The sequence below is a fragment of the Balaenoptera borealis genome, assembly GCF_965194805.1.
Source record: "Balaenoptera borealis genome assembly, chromosome: 2".
Taxonomy (NCBI): domain Eukaryota; kingdom Metazoa; phylum Chordata; class Mammalia; order Artiodactyla; family Balaenopteridae; genus Balaenoptera; species Balaenoptera borealis.
Window position 1 is genome coordinate 172988880 of NC_138867.1, and position 16231 is coordinate 173005110.

At 57.1% G+C, this 16231-nt stretch overlaps 1 protein-coding gene across 1 annotated transcript; it reads left to right on the top strand.

Annotated features, from left to right (window-relative positions):
* The first annotated feature begins 220 nt into the window (after positions 1-220).
* JAK3 (Janus kinase 3) lies at positions 221-16175 on the top strand. Its single transcript, XM_082380397.1, has 24 exons — positions 221-261; positions 2549-2745; positions 3208-3331; positions 3653-3764; positions 3942-4087; positions 4495-4789; positions 5328-5450; positions 5550-5707; positions 6158-6269; positions 6456-6642; positions 7382-7509; positions 7739-7870; positions 8456-8540; positions 9355-9482; positions 10184-10316; positions 10399-10550; positions 10690-10840; positions 11484-11623; positions 11695-11884; positions 12397-12521; positions 12808-12980; positions 13304-13421; positions 13786-13896; positions 14844-16175. The coding sequence occupies exons 2-24, from the start codon at positions 2562-2564 to the stop codon at positions 14949-14951; spliced, it is 3315 nt and encodes a 1104-aa protein (XP_082236523.1). The 5' UTR covers positions 221-261; positions 2549-2561; the 3' UTR covers positions 14952-16175.
* Positions 16176-16231: the final 56 nt, after the last annotated feature.

The window sequence follows — 16231 nt, forward strand, 5'->3', positions numbered from 1 at the left end:
TTCTCTGTGCTGTCACCCCTCCCCTTAGGTCTGGGGTCTCCAGCAGCCTGTCTGAGCAGGACGGTTGCTGCAGAGGCTTCCGGAACTTTCTGCCCCTCCCCGCCCCCCTCCCCCCCCATCGCCCACATGGCCATGACTTTCGGTAAGTGACAGCAGTTCAGGAAGCTGAGGGGCCCACACAGGAAGGAGCGAGTGGGACTTTCCTCCCGCTGTTGCTCGCCTCTGCCCTCCCGTAGCTGGCCCAGAGGTCCTCACCTCCAGGTAAGAGCTGGTGGTGCCACAGGGCTCTGGTCGGGGATGGGCGTGGGAGGAGACTGTGTGGACAGTCGCAGCTGGGGACAAAGGCAAGTTTGCCTTTCAGGCCTCTGAGGAAAGCTGCCAGATGTGAGCTGGGACAGCTGGGTGTGTGGCCTCTGGCAAAGCGCTCCCCTCTCTGGGCCTCAGTTTCATCCTGCATAGGAGGCCTCGAATTCCTAGCTTCCTGGACCTGAAAGAATCATTGCGCATGCGCCCAGGGCTCCCGGTCCCTGAGGGGACAGTTCGAAGCCCCTACAATCCCAGGTCCCAGGCCGGAACACTGGGGGACCAGCCAACCTTCCCAGCATGTGGGACTTTTGGTGTTAAAACAGGGGCATTTTTCTGGGCCCCAGATAGACTTTCTTTTTTTACTTTCAATATTTTAAAAATCATGTTTCTTTCTTTTTTTTTTTTTATAAATTTATTTATTTATTTTTGGTTGCGTTGGGTCTTCATTGCTGCGAGCAGGCTTTTCTCTGGTTGCGGCGAGCGGGGGCTACTCTTCGTTGCGGTGCGCGGGCTTCTCCTTGTGGTGGCTTCTCTCGCTGCGGGGCACAGGTTCTAGGCGCGTGGGCTTCAGTAGTTGTGGCACGTGGGCTCAGCAGTTGTGGCTCACGGGCTCAGCAATTGCGGCTCGCGGGCCCAGTTGCTCCGCGACATGTGGGATTCTCCTGGACCAGGGCTCGAACCCGTGTCCCCTGCATTGGCAGGTGGATTCCTAACCACTGCGCCACCAGGGAAGCCCTAAAAATCATGTTTCTTTAAGATTTACTTTAAACACAAGACACGCTCTGTGATTCCATTTACATAAAGGTGCAAATTTGGGCAAGATCAGGACGACTGTTAGACATAAGACTGTGGGCACCTCTGTGGGGAGTGACAAGATGGGGTGGTGGCGGGGAGGGTCAGAGCTCATGGGACGGGAACGTTCCAATTCCTGGTCTGGGAGCTGGTGACAACGGACTGTCCCTTGGGGAAAGTTCTCTCTCCCCCACACCCTGCCTCCCTGATGGTAACCCCCAAATCACTGTGCTAAGGGACCTTCCTGTCTGGTTTATCTGGCATTTGTCAAGTGCTTGCTGGGCATGTCACCAAGGATTTGTGCCACTTAGCGTGGATTAAACGTGTTGACAGCTCAGGCTGGGCTCAGCAAACCACCTCACTGAAGCAGGTGGGAATCAGCACATTTCACAGCTGAGAAAGCTGTGTCCCAGCAGTGGGAGCCCTGCTGGGGTCATGAAACCAGAATGCGGTGGGGCTGGGATTTGAACCCAGAGCCTGGGGTTTTTACCTATCCCCAGTCCCAGGCTTATATTCTGGGTGTGTTAAAATCTCATTAATGCTATCAGCCCCACTCCCGCTATTATTTTGGAACATAGTTTTTATCCAACATTCTCTTTTTGTATCTTCTTCATTTGGGTCAGTTTATGTGGATCTTCTCTGTCTCCCCCCTTTTCCTCATTGGGTTTGAAACCCAACTCCTCCCTCTACCCAGCCAGGGGTCCTGAGCTCTGGGTCCCCCAGGGCGACAGAGGTCTGGAAGTTGGCTGGTGTAGAGCGCCTGGGAATAAGGTGGGCGGTTTCCTCCTGGGCTTATCCCAGGGAGGGCTTCCTACTATGGGGACCTAATGGTGGGAGTGATGAAAGGAACGGAGATGCAGGGAGCAGGGGAGACAGACACAGAGATCTCTGTTGACTGAGTCATCAGTCTGGATCTGCCCCCAAGGCATGCATCACACCAGCTGCAAAAGCTTCTAGCCCCAGCCTCAGAAGTGCTTGAATCCTCCAGCTTCACAGGGAGGGATGGCCACTTCTATCCCCACCCATGTGCACAGGCCAGTATCTATCTGCTTTCTGGTTAGCAAATCCCTATATCTGTGATTGATTGGTCATGCCTGTCTGGAGAAGGGTTTGGGAGGTGGTATGTGTGGAGGCTGGAGATCGACTAGAGATGTCTGCCCTGGACACCAAGAGTCTGGATAGTGAGTTCACACAAAGTTGTGTGAATGTCTTCCAGCCTCCCAGCACAGCCCTCACCTGGGGGGTTATGGTTCCTCACCCACCTTGCACACTCAGCTCCCCCTCTCTGTCTCTCTCCATCTCTGAGTTTCTCTCTGTCCCTGTCTCCTCCCTCTTTCTCCGGCTTCATCCCTACCTCACCCATCAGCATCTCTGTCCCCAACCCCACCCCAGAAGCTTTGTAGCCTTGTCCCCTGATCACAACTGAGGGGCTGCCTCTTTCTGTGTCCAGGCAGGTGGCACTCATGGCACCTCCAAGTGAGGAGACACCCCTGATCCCTCAGCGCTCCTGCAGCCTCTCCTCTTCAGAGGCTGGTGCCCTGCACGTGCTGCTGCCCCCTCGGGGGCCTGGACCCCCGCAGTGCCTCTCCTTCTCCTTTGGGGACCACTCAGCTGAAGAGCTATGTGTTTGGGCTGCTAAGGCCAGTGGTGAGTGGGTCCCTAGAAGGCTTGGCCAGAGGGAGGGGTAGGACTGTGCAGAACACAGATTGGGAGCTGGAAGAACTGCCGAGTGGAGTCAGCATTGGAGCTGGGGTTAGAGGGATGAGTAGGGATGTGGTAAGGGAGGAGGGTGCACAGGAAATGGCACGTGCAAAGACTCAGAGGCGTGATGGTAAACTAGGGGAAACAGCTGGTCATCCCTCGAGGTAAACTGTACATGGAAAGAGATGCTCTGGGGAGAGGGGCAGGGAGCCCTGAGAAGCAGACTGAGCACATGGCTTCTCTCCTAAGGGCAATGGGGAGCCCTGGAATGGGTGCGAGCAGGGGTGGGACATGGTGTCAGAGCTGAAGGTGAGAAAAAGCCTGTGGGGCTGCGTGGGGATAACATGGCAGCCCTGCAGGGGACAGATGGGGAGACTTGGGAGGGAACTGATGGGGGCGTCCCCTCAGGCATCCTGCCCGTGTACCACTCCCTCTTTGCTCTGGCCTTGGAGGACCTGTCCTGTTGGTTCCCCCCGAGCCACATCTTCTCCGTGGAGGACGCGGGCACCCAGGTCCTTGTCTACAGGCTCCGGTAGGAAGTGTCCCCTGCCCAACCCCTCCCACAGGTGTGGGTTAAATGATACCGAGAGGGCATGCCTTTGGCTGAGGGCTTTGGAAATGGGAGTTTAAAACAACAGTGACCCTTCGATCACCATCTCCACACACCTCCTGGTGGGTGCCCCAGGGAGGGCGTGATCACTGCTCATTTCACAGGTGAGGAAACTAATGCCAGAGAGGGTGGGTCACTTGTCCAAGGTCACACAGCAAGTCAGTGGCATAACCTGGGCTCTGTGAGGTCCTGGCACAGTCCCTCCATCGTATCCCCACTCCAAGGTTCTCCCCTCTCGCACAGCTTTTACTTCCCCAACTGGTTTGGGCTAGAGAAGTGCCACCGCTTTGGGCTACGAAAGGACTTAGCCAGTGCCATCCTTGACCTGCCAGTCCTGGAGCACCTCTTTGCCCAGGTAGGGGTCTGCCTGGGGCTCAGCCCAGGGGTGGGGTCCACGGGGCAATATCAGGGCTCGTGGTTGGGCAGCCTCGGCTGACCCTCCCTGTGGCAGTCCAGGGGTGGAGGTCAGCCCAGGTGTGGGGGTCTACAGAGCAACATCAGGGCTCACGGGTGGGCTGTGACCGGCCTGCAGCACCGCAATGACCTGGTCAGCGGCCGCCTCCCGATGGGCCTTAGCCTCAAGGAGCAGGGTGAGTGTCTCAGCTTGGCTGTGCTGGACCTGGCCCAGATGGCCCTCGAGCAGGGTCAGCGGCCCGAGGAGCTGCTGAAGACCATCAGGTGAGGGCTTCCAGGCTGTGGCGCCCAGCCTCTACCTGGGAGTGAGCCAGCATGGCTCCACCAGAGCATTGCCAGAGTCCAAGCCCACCTTGGGGCTTCCCACCTACAAGCCGCCAGTGTGTTCATGTGACCCAGCCCACACCCCTCCTTTCAACACAGTCCCACTGAGACTCCATTGTCGGGCTTCAGGCAGCTAAAAGGACTATGTGTGTCCCTGTCTGTCTTATGGGCCCCAACGGCCCTTCCTATAGAGGCCCTACGCCCATGCCTGTCCCTGAGTGCGTCTCTGTGCCCCCTTACTGAGGCGACACTCCAGCCCCTCAACTAAAGTCTGGGTTGATGTACGTCCCTGCCCTCCCCGCGGAGGCCCCTCTCCACATTGAGGGCCCCACTCCCCCCGCTCGCAGCTACAAGGTCTGCCTGCCCCCCCGCCTGCGCGACCTGATCCAGGGCCTGAGCTTCGTGACGCGGAGGCGTATCCGAAGGACAGTGCGCCGGGCCTTGCGCCGCTTGGCCGCCTGCCAGGCTGATAAGCACTCGCTCATGGCCAAGTACATCATGGACCTCGAGCGGCTGGACCCAGACAGGGCCACCGAGACCTTCCGCGTGGGCCTCCCCGGAGCTGCTGGTGGTCAGGATGCGCCGGGGCTGCTCCGCGTGGCTGGCGGCAGTGGCATCGCCTGGAGCCCGGGAGAACACGAGGTGCGAGGTCGGGTGGGTTGGGGCTCTGGGCAGGGCCAACGGCGGGGGCGGGGCAAGGAAGTGGGAGTGGCTTTGAGGGGCGGGGCCTAAGAGAGGAGGGACTGTGAGAGGGCTTGTGGGGGAGGGCACCCGGCTGAGTGAGGTGTAGGGCTGAGCGAGGAGGCGGGATTGAAATGGGCGGGGTGTAGAGGGAGGGGCTAGTTGGGTGGGCGGGGCTCAGAGTGGGGCTAACTGCAGGTTGAGGGAAGAGGCAGGACTGAGGGTGGGTGGGGCTCCCGACTGTACTAAGAGACACCGCGAGATAAAGTGGAGCTAAGTGAGGGAGGGGCTCGGGGTGAGGTGGGCTGGGGGACCTGCCGAGAGAAGGAGGCGGGGTTTGGCACTGGTGGGGTGGGAGAGGGATGTGACTGGGTGAGGCTGAGAGGGGCGGGTCTCATGAGTATGGGTTGTATGGGTTGGTGGGGTCCAGGCTTCCAAAAGGGACTGGGGGCTCGGAGGGGGAGGGACCCTCAGCTTCAGTCCTCCCCCTTCTTCCCAGGTCCTCCAGCCCTTCTGCGACTTTCCAGAAATCGTGGATATCAGCATCAAGCAGGCCCCGCGCATTGGCCCCGCCGGGGAGCACCGCCTGGTCACCATCACCAGGACAGACAACCAGATCCTGGTGGGTGCTGGACCCCGTTCCCCTCCTGCCTTACCCGAGGGCAGGGACGCGGGACTGTCACCCTCGGGCCGCAGCGTGCGCTGACGCGGATCCTCACAGGAGGCCGAGTTCCCGGGGCTGCCCGCAGCGTTGTCCTTCGTGGCGCTCGTGGATGGCTACTTCCGGCTGACCACTGACTCCGGGCACTACTTCTGCAAGGAGGTGGCGCCGCCGCGGCTGCTGGAGCAGGTGGCTGAGCAGTGCCATGGCCCCATCACGTAAGGACCCGCCCCCATGTGGCCAGGCTCACCGGGACCGAATCTCGGTCACTCCCCTTCTTGGAGCCTCTGTGTCCTCGCCTTTCAGGAGCCCTGGACAAGGGATCAAGTGCTTGAACAGCGCCAGGTGCATCATTGGCGCTCAACGAGGCTGGGGTCTCCTTTCTGCTTCCAGGGCAGCCGCTTCCCTCCTCGAAGCCCCAGAGCCATTTTCTGGGGATGCTCGCGGTGCCCGGCTTCACCTGCAGCCTCCTCTTTAATCTCTGAGGCAGAAGCCCAACTTCTGGCTCAATTTATAAATGGGAGGGAGTGAGGGAATGTTACCTGGTGACCTTCCCAGGGCTTCAGAGAAACCAGAATTAGAACTCAGGTTTAGTTTGGTTTCTCTGCCTCTATCTCTCTGTTTCTCTCCATCTTCGAATCTCAGTTCCCTCCCACCTTTCCCCACAGCTTGGATTTTGCCATCAACAAACTCAAGACTGGGGGTTCACTTCCCGGCTCCTACGTTCTCCGCCGCAGTCCCCAGGATTTCGACAGCTACCTCCTAACTGTCTGTGTCCCGGTCAGTCTACCATAGGGGCCAGGAGGGCAAGGAGGGCTTCCTGGAGGAGATGATATTTGAGCATTACTTCCTGAAGAAGGGGAGGGAAAAGGCATTCCCAGTGGAGGGAACAGCATAGGCAAAGACTTGGAGATTTGAGGGGGAGGGTGCCGCCCACTCCCACTCAGGGACCACTCCTCTTTGCAGACCCCCCTGGGCCCTGATTACAAGGGCTGCCTCATCCGGTGCGACCCCACAGGAACCTTCTCCCTGGCTGGCCTTGGCCGTCCGCACAGCAGTCTTCGAGAGCTCCTGGCAGCCTATTGGGATGGTGGGTTGCACGTGGATGGGGTTGAGCTGAACCTCACCTTCTGCTGCAGCCCCAGACCCAAAGGTGAGCCTGCCTTCTCCCCTGAGCTGAGTGATCAATCTGGGTCCCTGCCTTTCTGTGTCTGTTCCAGCTCTTGTATGGCAAGTGGCAGAGACTGCAGGTCAAGGTAGTTTAGGAGGGAAAAAACGGTGATTCGGGACTCGTGGGATAGAGGCTGCTTTCAGGCATGGTTAGATCCCAGCACAGCTGGATCTGAGTGATGTCACTAGCACTTAGCCTCTGTCCATCTCCTGCCTCTTCCTGTGGGTGAATTTTGCTCTCAGACAAACCCCTTCGATGGGACAACTTTGAGGTGTGAGTTCTCCAGAGCCTCCCAGAATCCCTAGCAGGACTGATGAGTTCTCCAGAGTCTCCCAGAATCCCTAGCAGGACTGATGAGTTCTCCAGAGTCTCCCAGAATCCCTAGCAGGACTGATGAGTTCTCCAGAGTCTCCCAGAATCCCTAGCAGGACTGATGAGTTCTCCAGAGCCTCCCAGAATCCCTAGCAGGACTGAGATGAGGCTGCCCACAGCATCACCTGCTCATTAGCACCCCCTGCAGGGTTCCTTCCCTCTCTGTCTCACTCTCCCGCCCCTCACTGGGACTTCCTGGAGTCTCCTTTCAAATAAACCATGTGCCCTGGAGTCCTCCTCTTAGTATTGGCTTCTGAAGAAGACCCCACACTGAGACAGGGAGTGAGCAAACCTTTGAGGACCTTTCACCTCTGACCTCTGGTTTTCTTCTTCCATCCACTCCCGATAGAAAAGTCCAATCTGATTGTGGTCCGGAGAGACTGCAACCCACCCACATCATCCCCTGTTCAGCCCCAATCCCAATGCCAGCTGAGTCAGATGACATTTCACAAGATCCCTGCTGACAGCCTGGAGTGGGTAAGGGGCCCCAGGAAATGGGGGGGATACCTCAGTTGAGATCCATAGAGACCAGGTCTACATCCATCTCTTCTGTGTGGCCTCAGGCATGTGATGTAACCTCCCTATGCCTCTGGTTCATCATCTGTAAAATGAGTCCATTACCTGTGCCTTGCTTGGACCAGGGCTAGGGGATTGGATCCATGGGAGCCCCCTTACTGGACTCTCATGTCGCCCCCTCACTCTCCAGCATGAGAACCTGGGTCACGGGTCCTTTACCAAGATTTACCGGGGCTGTCGCCATGAGGTTGTGGATGGGGAGGCCCGAGAGACAGAGGTGCTGCTCAAAGTGATGGATGCCAAGCACAAGAACTGCATGGAGGTGAGCAGGGTGGGACCAGGCCTCCTGGATCAGAGCCTGGGTGGAGAGGGGCTCATGGATTCAGAGAAATCGGAAACACACAGGGTCTTAAAACAACAGAAATGTAGCCACAGCATCTCCATGAAATATAGAAGGGTCGGGGAAGTTAGATGCAAACAGAAAGAGTACGCCAGACAGAGGGAACAGCCAGTGCAAAGGTCCTGAGGCAGGGCCAAGCCTGGCAGGTTTAAGGAACAGCAAGGAGGCCAGTGGGTCAGAGAGGAACGAGCAAGGGAGAAGAGAGGAATGATGCGGATGGAGGCATCAGCAGGGGCTGGGCAACACAGAGGAAGGTTTGAGCCCTTCTCAACCCCCAAATCTCCCACTTGTGTGAGAGATTCAAGGTAGAATACAGTGGGGACTTCCTGCCTCCATCAGAAAATCATGATACAGAGTGCTGTGTGCACTAATGGTGGACTCCAGGGCCAAAGGAGGCTGGCAGCCAGGTCTCCTAAGGCAGGTGTGAGAGCAGCAAGTTTGGGGTCCTTGGTCTGACCCTAAAGTGGAAGAAACCCACGCATCTTCTCTCCCTTCTTTCCTCCCCAGTCGTTCCTGGAAGCAGCGACCTTGATGAGCCAAGTGTCGTACCAGCATCTCGTGTTGCTCCATGGCGTGTGCATGGCTGGAGACAGTGAGAGACATTCCCCGCCCCACCCCTGCCCTGCCTCATTGAGCCCATCTAGAGCAGCAATAGCAGTACACATCCAGAGCCTGCCCTGGCTGGGGCTCCGTTCCACCAGGGTCTATCACCCTCCCCCTCAAATCTCCAAGCCTGTACCCGTCTCCCTGAATCATCACTCCTTGCGCAAGCAACTCCAGGCTCCCACCAATACCAGCCCCTCAAAATTATCTCGAGTCAGGCAGACCTGGGTTCCAATCTCACTCTGTTGCAGCTTTGCAAGGTCCACGCTACCTCTCCAAGCCTCGGTTCCATCAGTTCAGCTCAGCAGCTATATATTGGGAGCCCAGTATGTGCCAGGAGCTGGGTGCCTAGCGTAGAACACGATAAGCTGAGCAGGATGATAAATGATTTAGTGTGATGGGGGCAGCGCAGGGCATTGTGGGTGATCAGAGGCAGCTAACCCAGCTTGGAGGTCAAGCAATGGTTCTGGGTAGGCAAGGATAAGTTCTAAGCTGGAAAGGCAAGGATAAATAGGCATTAGGGAAGTGAAGGAAGAGGGATGTTCCAGGCAGAAACACAGAACATGCAAAGGGCTGGAAGTGAGTCATGGAGAGAGCTTGGCACCTTCCAGGCATTTCAGACAAATGGTTCTGAGATGGGAAATGGGGAGGAAGAGAGGTGAGTAGGGTAAGGATGGAGGAATAGGGGAGGGAAAAGTCAGAGCTGAGAGTTCAAGGGACCCTTGAAGGTGGAGCTGGGGCAGAGCCTGTTTAACACAAGTGCAGTCCTACCTCCCAACCGTGCCCCTCCCTACTGCCACCAGGCATAATGGTGCAGGAATTTGTATACCTGGGAGCGCTGGACACATATCTGCGCAAGTGTGGCCAGCTGGTGCCGGCCAGCTGGAAGCTACAGGTGATCAAACAGCTGGCTTATGCCCTCAACTATCTGGTGAGTGCTCCTCTGCTGCTCCAGCCTCCATTCACAGAGTGTACAGGGCTTTGAGAGTGGGCTCTGTCGTGTGGACAGGAGTTTGGCAAGGGTGCAAGGGGAGGGCATTTTAGACTGAGGGAACAGCATATAAACAGGTTCAGAGGTGTAAGAGCAGAAGGGAACAGCTTGTAATTCATGGAAATTGAGGGGAGTAGTGAGCAATGAGGCTGGCCAGGGGGGCAGGCTTCCCAGAAGAAAGAACATTAGAGTTGGGACCTTGAAGATTAAGTAGGAGTTCATTAAGAGGAGAAAGGAAGGAGGGCATGTCAGGCTGAGGGAACAGCCTGGGCAAAGGCTGCAGCTTAGAAGGTGTGTTGCCTGTCCTGGTGTGCACCAGGCAGGTTGCCTGGCAGGAGAACAGGGTGGAGATGTGGGAGAGAGAAGCTCATGGGAAGAGTGAACAAGAGCTGGATCTCAAAGGGCCTTGAGTGCCGGGCTGAGGACTTTGACTTTATCCTGAAGGGAGTGGGGAGCCATGGGATGGGGGAGCAATGTTGGAGAAGAGGGTGGGACACGGGGGGTGGACTGCCAATAGTCTAGGGAAGGTGCTGAAGAATGGCCTGAGCAGTACCAGGTGGGCTTTGAAGGATGTGCAGGAGTTCGCCAGCCAGAATATTCATTCATCATTCTTGGCATTTTCCTATGCTTGGTCCACTTAGGAAGACAAAGGTCTCCCTCACGGCAATGTCTCAGCCCGGAAGGTGCTCCTGGCTCGGGAGGGGGCTGACGGGAACCTGCCTTTCATCAAGCTGAGTGACCCCGGTGTCAGCCCCACTGTGCTAAGCCTGGAGAGTAAGTGCTGAGGGGTGGAGGAGGGAGGGGCCTAGTGAGGCAAGGAAGCAGATCCCTGACCCCATCCTTGCCCCTCCACCAGTGCTCACTGACAGGATCCCCTGGGTGGCCCCTGAGTGTCTCCAGGAGGCCCGAACACTTGGCTTGGAAGCTGACAAGTGGGGCTTTGGTGCCACAGTCTGGGAGGTGTTCAGCGGTGTCACAATGCCCATCAGCACCCTGGATCCTGCCAAGGTCAGAGCACGAGTATTGGCTGCTAGAGCTCTCATTTGACAGAAGGGTAGACTGAAGTCCAGCTTGGGGAGGATGGGGGTGTCTGGGGGTACCTTCTGAGGGTGCACTGGGGCTGACCAGCCCCTCCTCCTGCCCTCAGAAGCTCCAGTTTTACCAGGAACGGCAGCAACTGCCTGCACCCAAGTGGATGGAGCTGGCCCTGCTGATCCAACAGTGCATGGCCTATGAGCCAGGCCAGAGGCCCTCTTTCCGCGCTGTCATCCGTGACCTGAACAGCCTCATCACTTCAGGTGCCCACTGGGCCAGGCAGGGTGGGCAGGGCCGGCATGTCGTATTGGGCCCAGTAGGAGAGCGAGGTTTGCATGTAGAGCCTGCCCTGTGTGCCTGGCAAGGTTGGAATGGTTGGTGACTGTGACAGTCAGCACAAGTTTCACCAGCTGCTGTAACAAATAGGCCCCTCAATTCAAGGTTGAACATGATGGATGTTTAGTTCTCATTCAATGAGGGTGTCCAGGTCAACAAGAAACTCTCCCTTTGTGGTTCCCCCCATCCCATGGCCTCAGGCCCCTGCTGGATCCTCTGAAAACAAGAGAGAGAGTGTAGAAGGTCCCACCTAGGTTTCCATGGGCTGGGCCTAAGGGGGCATTCAGCATGTCTCTGTCCCCTATCAGCCTGAGTTCAGTCATTTGACCATACCCCATGGCAGTGGAGTCTGGGAAATGCCCTTCTGTCTGTGTACAGCATGTGCACTGCATAAGAGGGCTGCCTTTGCCCAAGAGCACCTTTTCCCAGCCCCACAAAGTACCTCTTGGCTTGCAGAGGCCCTGCCATAATGCACAGAGAGGCTAAGCATTCAGATGGAGGTCACACAGCAAGTCAGGAGTGGGGGCTTAGGGCCCAATGCACTGCTCACTCACTGCCTGTGCCCCGCAGATTATGAGCTCCTCTCAGACCCCACACCTGGTGCCCTGGCGCCCCGTGATGGGCTTTGGAATGGTGCCCAGCTCTATGCCTGCCAGGACCCTACCATCTTTGAGGAGAGACACCTCAAGTACATCTCACAGCTGGGCAAGGTGAGGAGGGTTAGGCTGGGGTGGGTGAGGTAGCACCCATGCACGTGGACACCAGCCCTGCTGTCCCCCAGGGCAACTTTGGCAGCGTGGAACTGTGCCGCTATGACCCGCTGGGCGACAACACAGGTGCCCTGGTGGCCGTGAAGCAGTTGCAGCACAGTGGGCCAGAACAGCAGAGGGACTTCCAGCGGGAGATCCAGATCCTCAAAGCCCTCCACAGTGACTTCATTGTCAAGTACCGGGGTGTCAGCTATGGCCCAGGTAAGCCACCTCCCAAGTGGATGCTCTTCAAATCACACATCCTCATCCTTCTGCAGTACCATTTTAGGGTGGTCTGAGAACGCCAGTGCGGGTGCTACTGACTGGTCTCTTGTTTTTTTTTTTTTTTCTTTTAATTAATTTTTATCGGAGTATAGTTGCTTTACAATGTTGTGTTAGTTTCTGCTGTACAGCAAAGTGAATCAGCTATACATATACATATATCCCCCTGACTGGTCTCGTTTATCCAGATCTAGACTGCCTTGGGATCGACAATTTCCCCACCGGAAAAAATGGGTCATTATGAGGTTTAAAAGAATCAATGAATATTGCAGAAAGTACTCAAAAAGACATTAGCGATAAGCGTCACTCTTGCCTTTCCCATTTTACAGAAAGCAATATTGAGGCGGGAGGGACACGAGGTCCCACTCTGAACTGGGAAGGAGAATGGGGAGGGGGAGTAGACAAAGTTAGGCCCTGTGGTGACTCCTCCCTGCCTCCCCCGCCTCCCCTAGGCCGCCTGAGCCTGCGGCTGGTCATGGAGTACCTGCCCAGCGGCTGCCTGCGCGACTTCCTGCAGCGGCACCGCGCGCGCCTTGACGCTGGCCGCCTGCTCCTCTACGCCTCGCAAATCTGCAAGGTGCGGGTCGGAAGAGGGCGGGGCGCCCGGCAGACCTGCGGGAACTGACCTGGCTCGACCTGGGGAAGGTCTGCGTGGATTAGCCAGGAAGGCTGAGGGTTGAAGTTTGGGGTCCAGGTCAGGTTGGAAGTGGGGTTGAGTTAGGGCTAAGGTCAGGACTGGAGTGCAGGATGGGTCAGGGGTAGGGTTAGGCTTGGGGTCTGGATTGGGGCTGGTGTTGGATTCCATGTCAGACTGGGGCCCCTGCGGCGTCATCCTGGGGTCCATATTCCATGCCCTCCCGCAGGGCATGGAGTACCTGGGCTCCCGCCGCTGCGTGCACCGCGACCTGGCAGCCCGTAACATCCTGGTGGAGAGCGAGACGCATGTCAAAATCGCCGACTTCGGCCTCGCCAAGCTGCTGCCGCTCGACAAAGACTACTACGTGGTCCGCGAGCCAGGCCAGAGCCCCATCTTCTGGTAGAGACCTCGCCCCTGCCCCACCCTTCCTCCCCACTACCCAGGCCCCTCCCCTGCTCCCACCTTCCTGGCCCCGCCCCTCCTCCCCAGGGTCTGGGGCCCGCCCCGGCCACGCCCCCACGGCCGCGGCCCCTTCCCGACCACGCTCCTTTTCTTGTTCTGGCTCCGCCCTGACCCCGCCCAGGCCCCGCCCCGGGGCACCACAGGGTTGGAGACTTTCTCGTTACTCCCACCTACCGTGACCAGCTACCCCAGTCCGAGGCTGCGCCCTTTCCCGTCCTCTGCCTTACTGTCGCCCCCAAGGCCTCCCTGTTCCCCTCCAGGTACGCCCCAGAGTCCCTCTCGGACAACATCTTCTCGCGTCAGTCGGATGTCTGGAGCTTCGGGGTCGTCCTGTACGAGCTCTTCACCTACAGTGACAAGAGCTGTAGCCCCTCAGCCGTGAGTCGGCACCCCTGGATCCCCAATACCCTCCTCCCCCCCAATCCCTTCCAGGCCAACCCCCGTCCTGTTTATGCCCGCGTCCCTCGCTTGCTCAGGGTCCCCTGGTCCCAGCATTAGAGGCTCCAGTAGGACCCCTTTTCACTATGGCTGGCCCCCACCTCCCACACCACCACAGGCAGCCCCTCCCCCATGCATCACAGACAATTCCTCCTCCTCCATTAAGGAGGGCCCCTTCCCCCACCACGGGTGGGTAATTCCCTTCCTCCCTTCACTATGGCTGACCCCCACATCACGGGCGGCCACTCCCCCTTCCATCATGGATGGCTCCTCCCCCACCTCGGGCCCTCCCCCTTGGCTCCAGGAGTTCCTGCGGATGATGGGATGTGAGAGAGATGCGCCAGCCCTCTGCCGCCTCCTGGAGCTGCTGGCCGAGGGCCAGAGGCTGCCCGCACCTCCTGCCTGTCCTGGTGAGGTGAGCACTGGAGGGCCTGCCTCAGTTTCCCACTTTGTAGATTCACCAGGGGGCCTGGGCAAGCCCGCTGGTCCCTCTGGGTCTCTCCACCACAGATATCTCTTGATTGAGAGCAGGGACCAGAGCATGAGGCTGAAGGGGATTTCTGGCTCTACTTTGCTGCTCTCTCACTGTATGGCAAGTCACAAACACTTTCAGAGCCTCAGTTTACCTGTCTCCAAAATGGGAATAACAATGCCTTATAGGGTGGGAGAGTATCAGATTAGCTAACATCTCTCCATTGCTCAGCTCTGAGCCTGGCATACAGTTGGTGCTCAGTAAATGATGGTGACTTTTACAGTTTCTCATCACAGCTTTTGTGGAAGTGTCTGACATGTGGTTGGTTATTCACAAATTAATTTGTTCAGGCCACAAACATTTATTGAGTGCTGACTGTGTGCTGGCTCTGTGCTGGGTGATGGGGACCCAGCAGGGGACAGAAGACATACTACCCCTCCTCCCTGTCCAGCAGAAGCTAACAAGAACATTCTGGTGGTGATCAATGTCTGGAAAGAGATAGGGGGGTGTGGTCAGGGATGGCCTCTTAGAGGGGGTGATGCCTGAAGGAGAAAGAGGATCTCACCCATGGGGAAAGCTGGGAGAGGGCATTCTCAGTGGAGCACACAGCAGGTGCAAAGGCCCTGAGGTGGGAATGAGTTTGGTGTATTTACAAAATGAGATGGGGGCAGATGTGGCTGCATGGAACAAGAGAGGAGGTGATGGAGGTGATGGTAGAGGGAGGGAGGCAAGGGAGGAGATGAAATTTTGTTCTAAGATCCATAGGGAGCCATGGGAGGCTTTGGAGCAAGGGAGGGATGGAGTCTAATTTATATTTTAAAACTGTGAACAGGAGTCATGTCCTTCCTACCACTCACATGTGACCCTGTTGTCTCTTCCCACCACCTCAGGTTCATGAGCTCATGAAGCTGTGCTGGGCCCCTAGCCCACAAGACCGGCCACCATTCAGCGCCCTGGGCCCCCAGCTGGATGCACTGTGGAGTGGAGGCCAGGGATAGTGTCCAGAGGCATGAGACCCTCACCTGCCCTGCTCGTCTAGAGGGAGAACCCCATTCTCTGTCTTTTTTATATCTCCTGCACACAGACCTCTGGGTTCTGGTCTCCACTGACTGGCTGTGTGACCTTGAGCAGGGACCTACCCCTCTCTGGGCCTCCTGCTTCAGAGACCTCCTCATGGGGCAAATGATATTGCACTTGGGGGAGCACCCCTGGCTTGTAGAGCAACAGCAGCCTCGCAGCATTGGGAACTTGTAAAGATTCAAGACAGATACAATGGTGGGGTCTACTGAGCCCCCCCACCCCAGAATCGAGGGACCAGAGTTAAGTACCCCCCATCTTCCCAACCTCTCAGGGCCTGGCCTGGAGCTTCCTGTCTCATTTCCAGAGAAGACATTATATAGCTTTAAATATGTGATCTCAGGCTTCTATTCCCCCCTCCCTCTTTAGCTGGAGGAAGCCAAGCACAAGAGAGCTGCCCTGGCTGAAAATTCACTTTTTGGGGGGAGTCTGTGTGACTGTTCAGAATTGTGTAAGAGACCAGGAGAAGCTGAGGTCCCAGTCCACCCTAACTGCACCTGAGTGTCCCAGGGCTTCAGTTTTCCTGCCTGTACACTGGGGCCCTTTCTGTCCAGACCAGAGGATCACACAACTGATGACAATGGACCCTAACAGGAGCTTTTCAGCGGGTGAAGGAAGGAAAGGCATTCTTGGCAGAGGGAACAGCATGGTGAAAGGAGGAGGCTCAGAGTACAGAGGTTAAGCGCGCAGGTGTTGGAGCCCACGGTTCTGCCACTTATTTGCTGTGTGATGGTGGGAGAGTTGCTTCCTCTCTCTGGGCCTCAGTTCCATCCTCTGTATAATGGGCAATAGTGTTGGCCCTTTGGCTATACAGAGTCAACTTCTGGAGGCTTGTGAGAAGGCATCTTGTGCAGGTTAAGCTTACCCCACCATTCCTTCACACCAGCCTGCAAGGTTTTTCTGCCACTTTTTGCCTCCCTGGAAAACTCTTATTCATCTCTCAGAACCCCAGCTATCACCTCCTTGCAGCATTCCCTAGGGTTCTCCCACCACTCCCAGTCAGCCCTGTACTTCTGACGCTACGGCTGGGGTGGTGTCTGCGTCCAGCTCTGTCTCTTCTGACTTGGAGGCTCCTTGGGGGCTGGGCTGGGTACAGAGGGGACGCTGGGAGTGTTTGTTGAATGAATAAAGAAGTTCAGTGAAAAGGATGGTTTGTTGCTGGACTTGGGCAATGGGGATCCTTGGGGATGTGTGAGCCGGG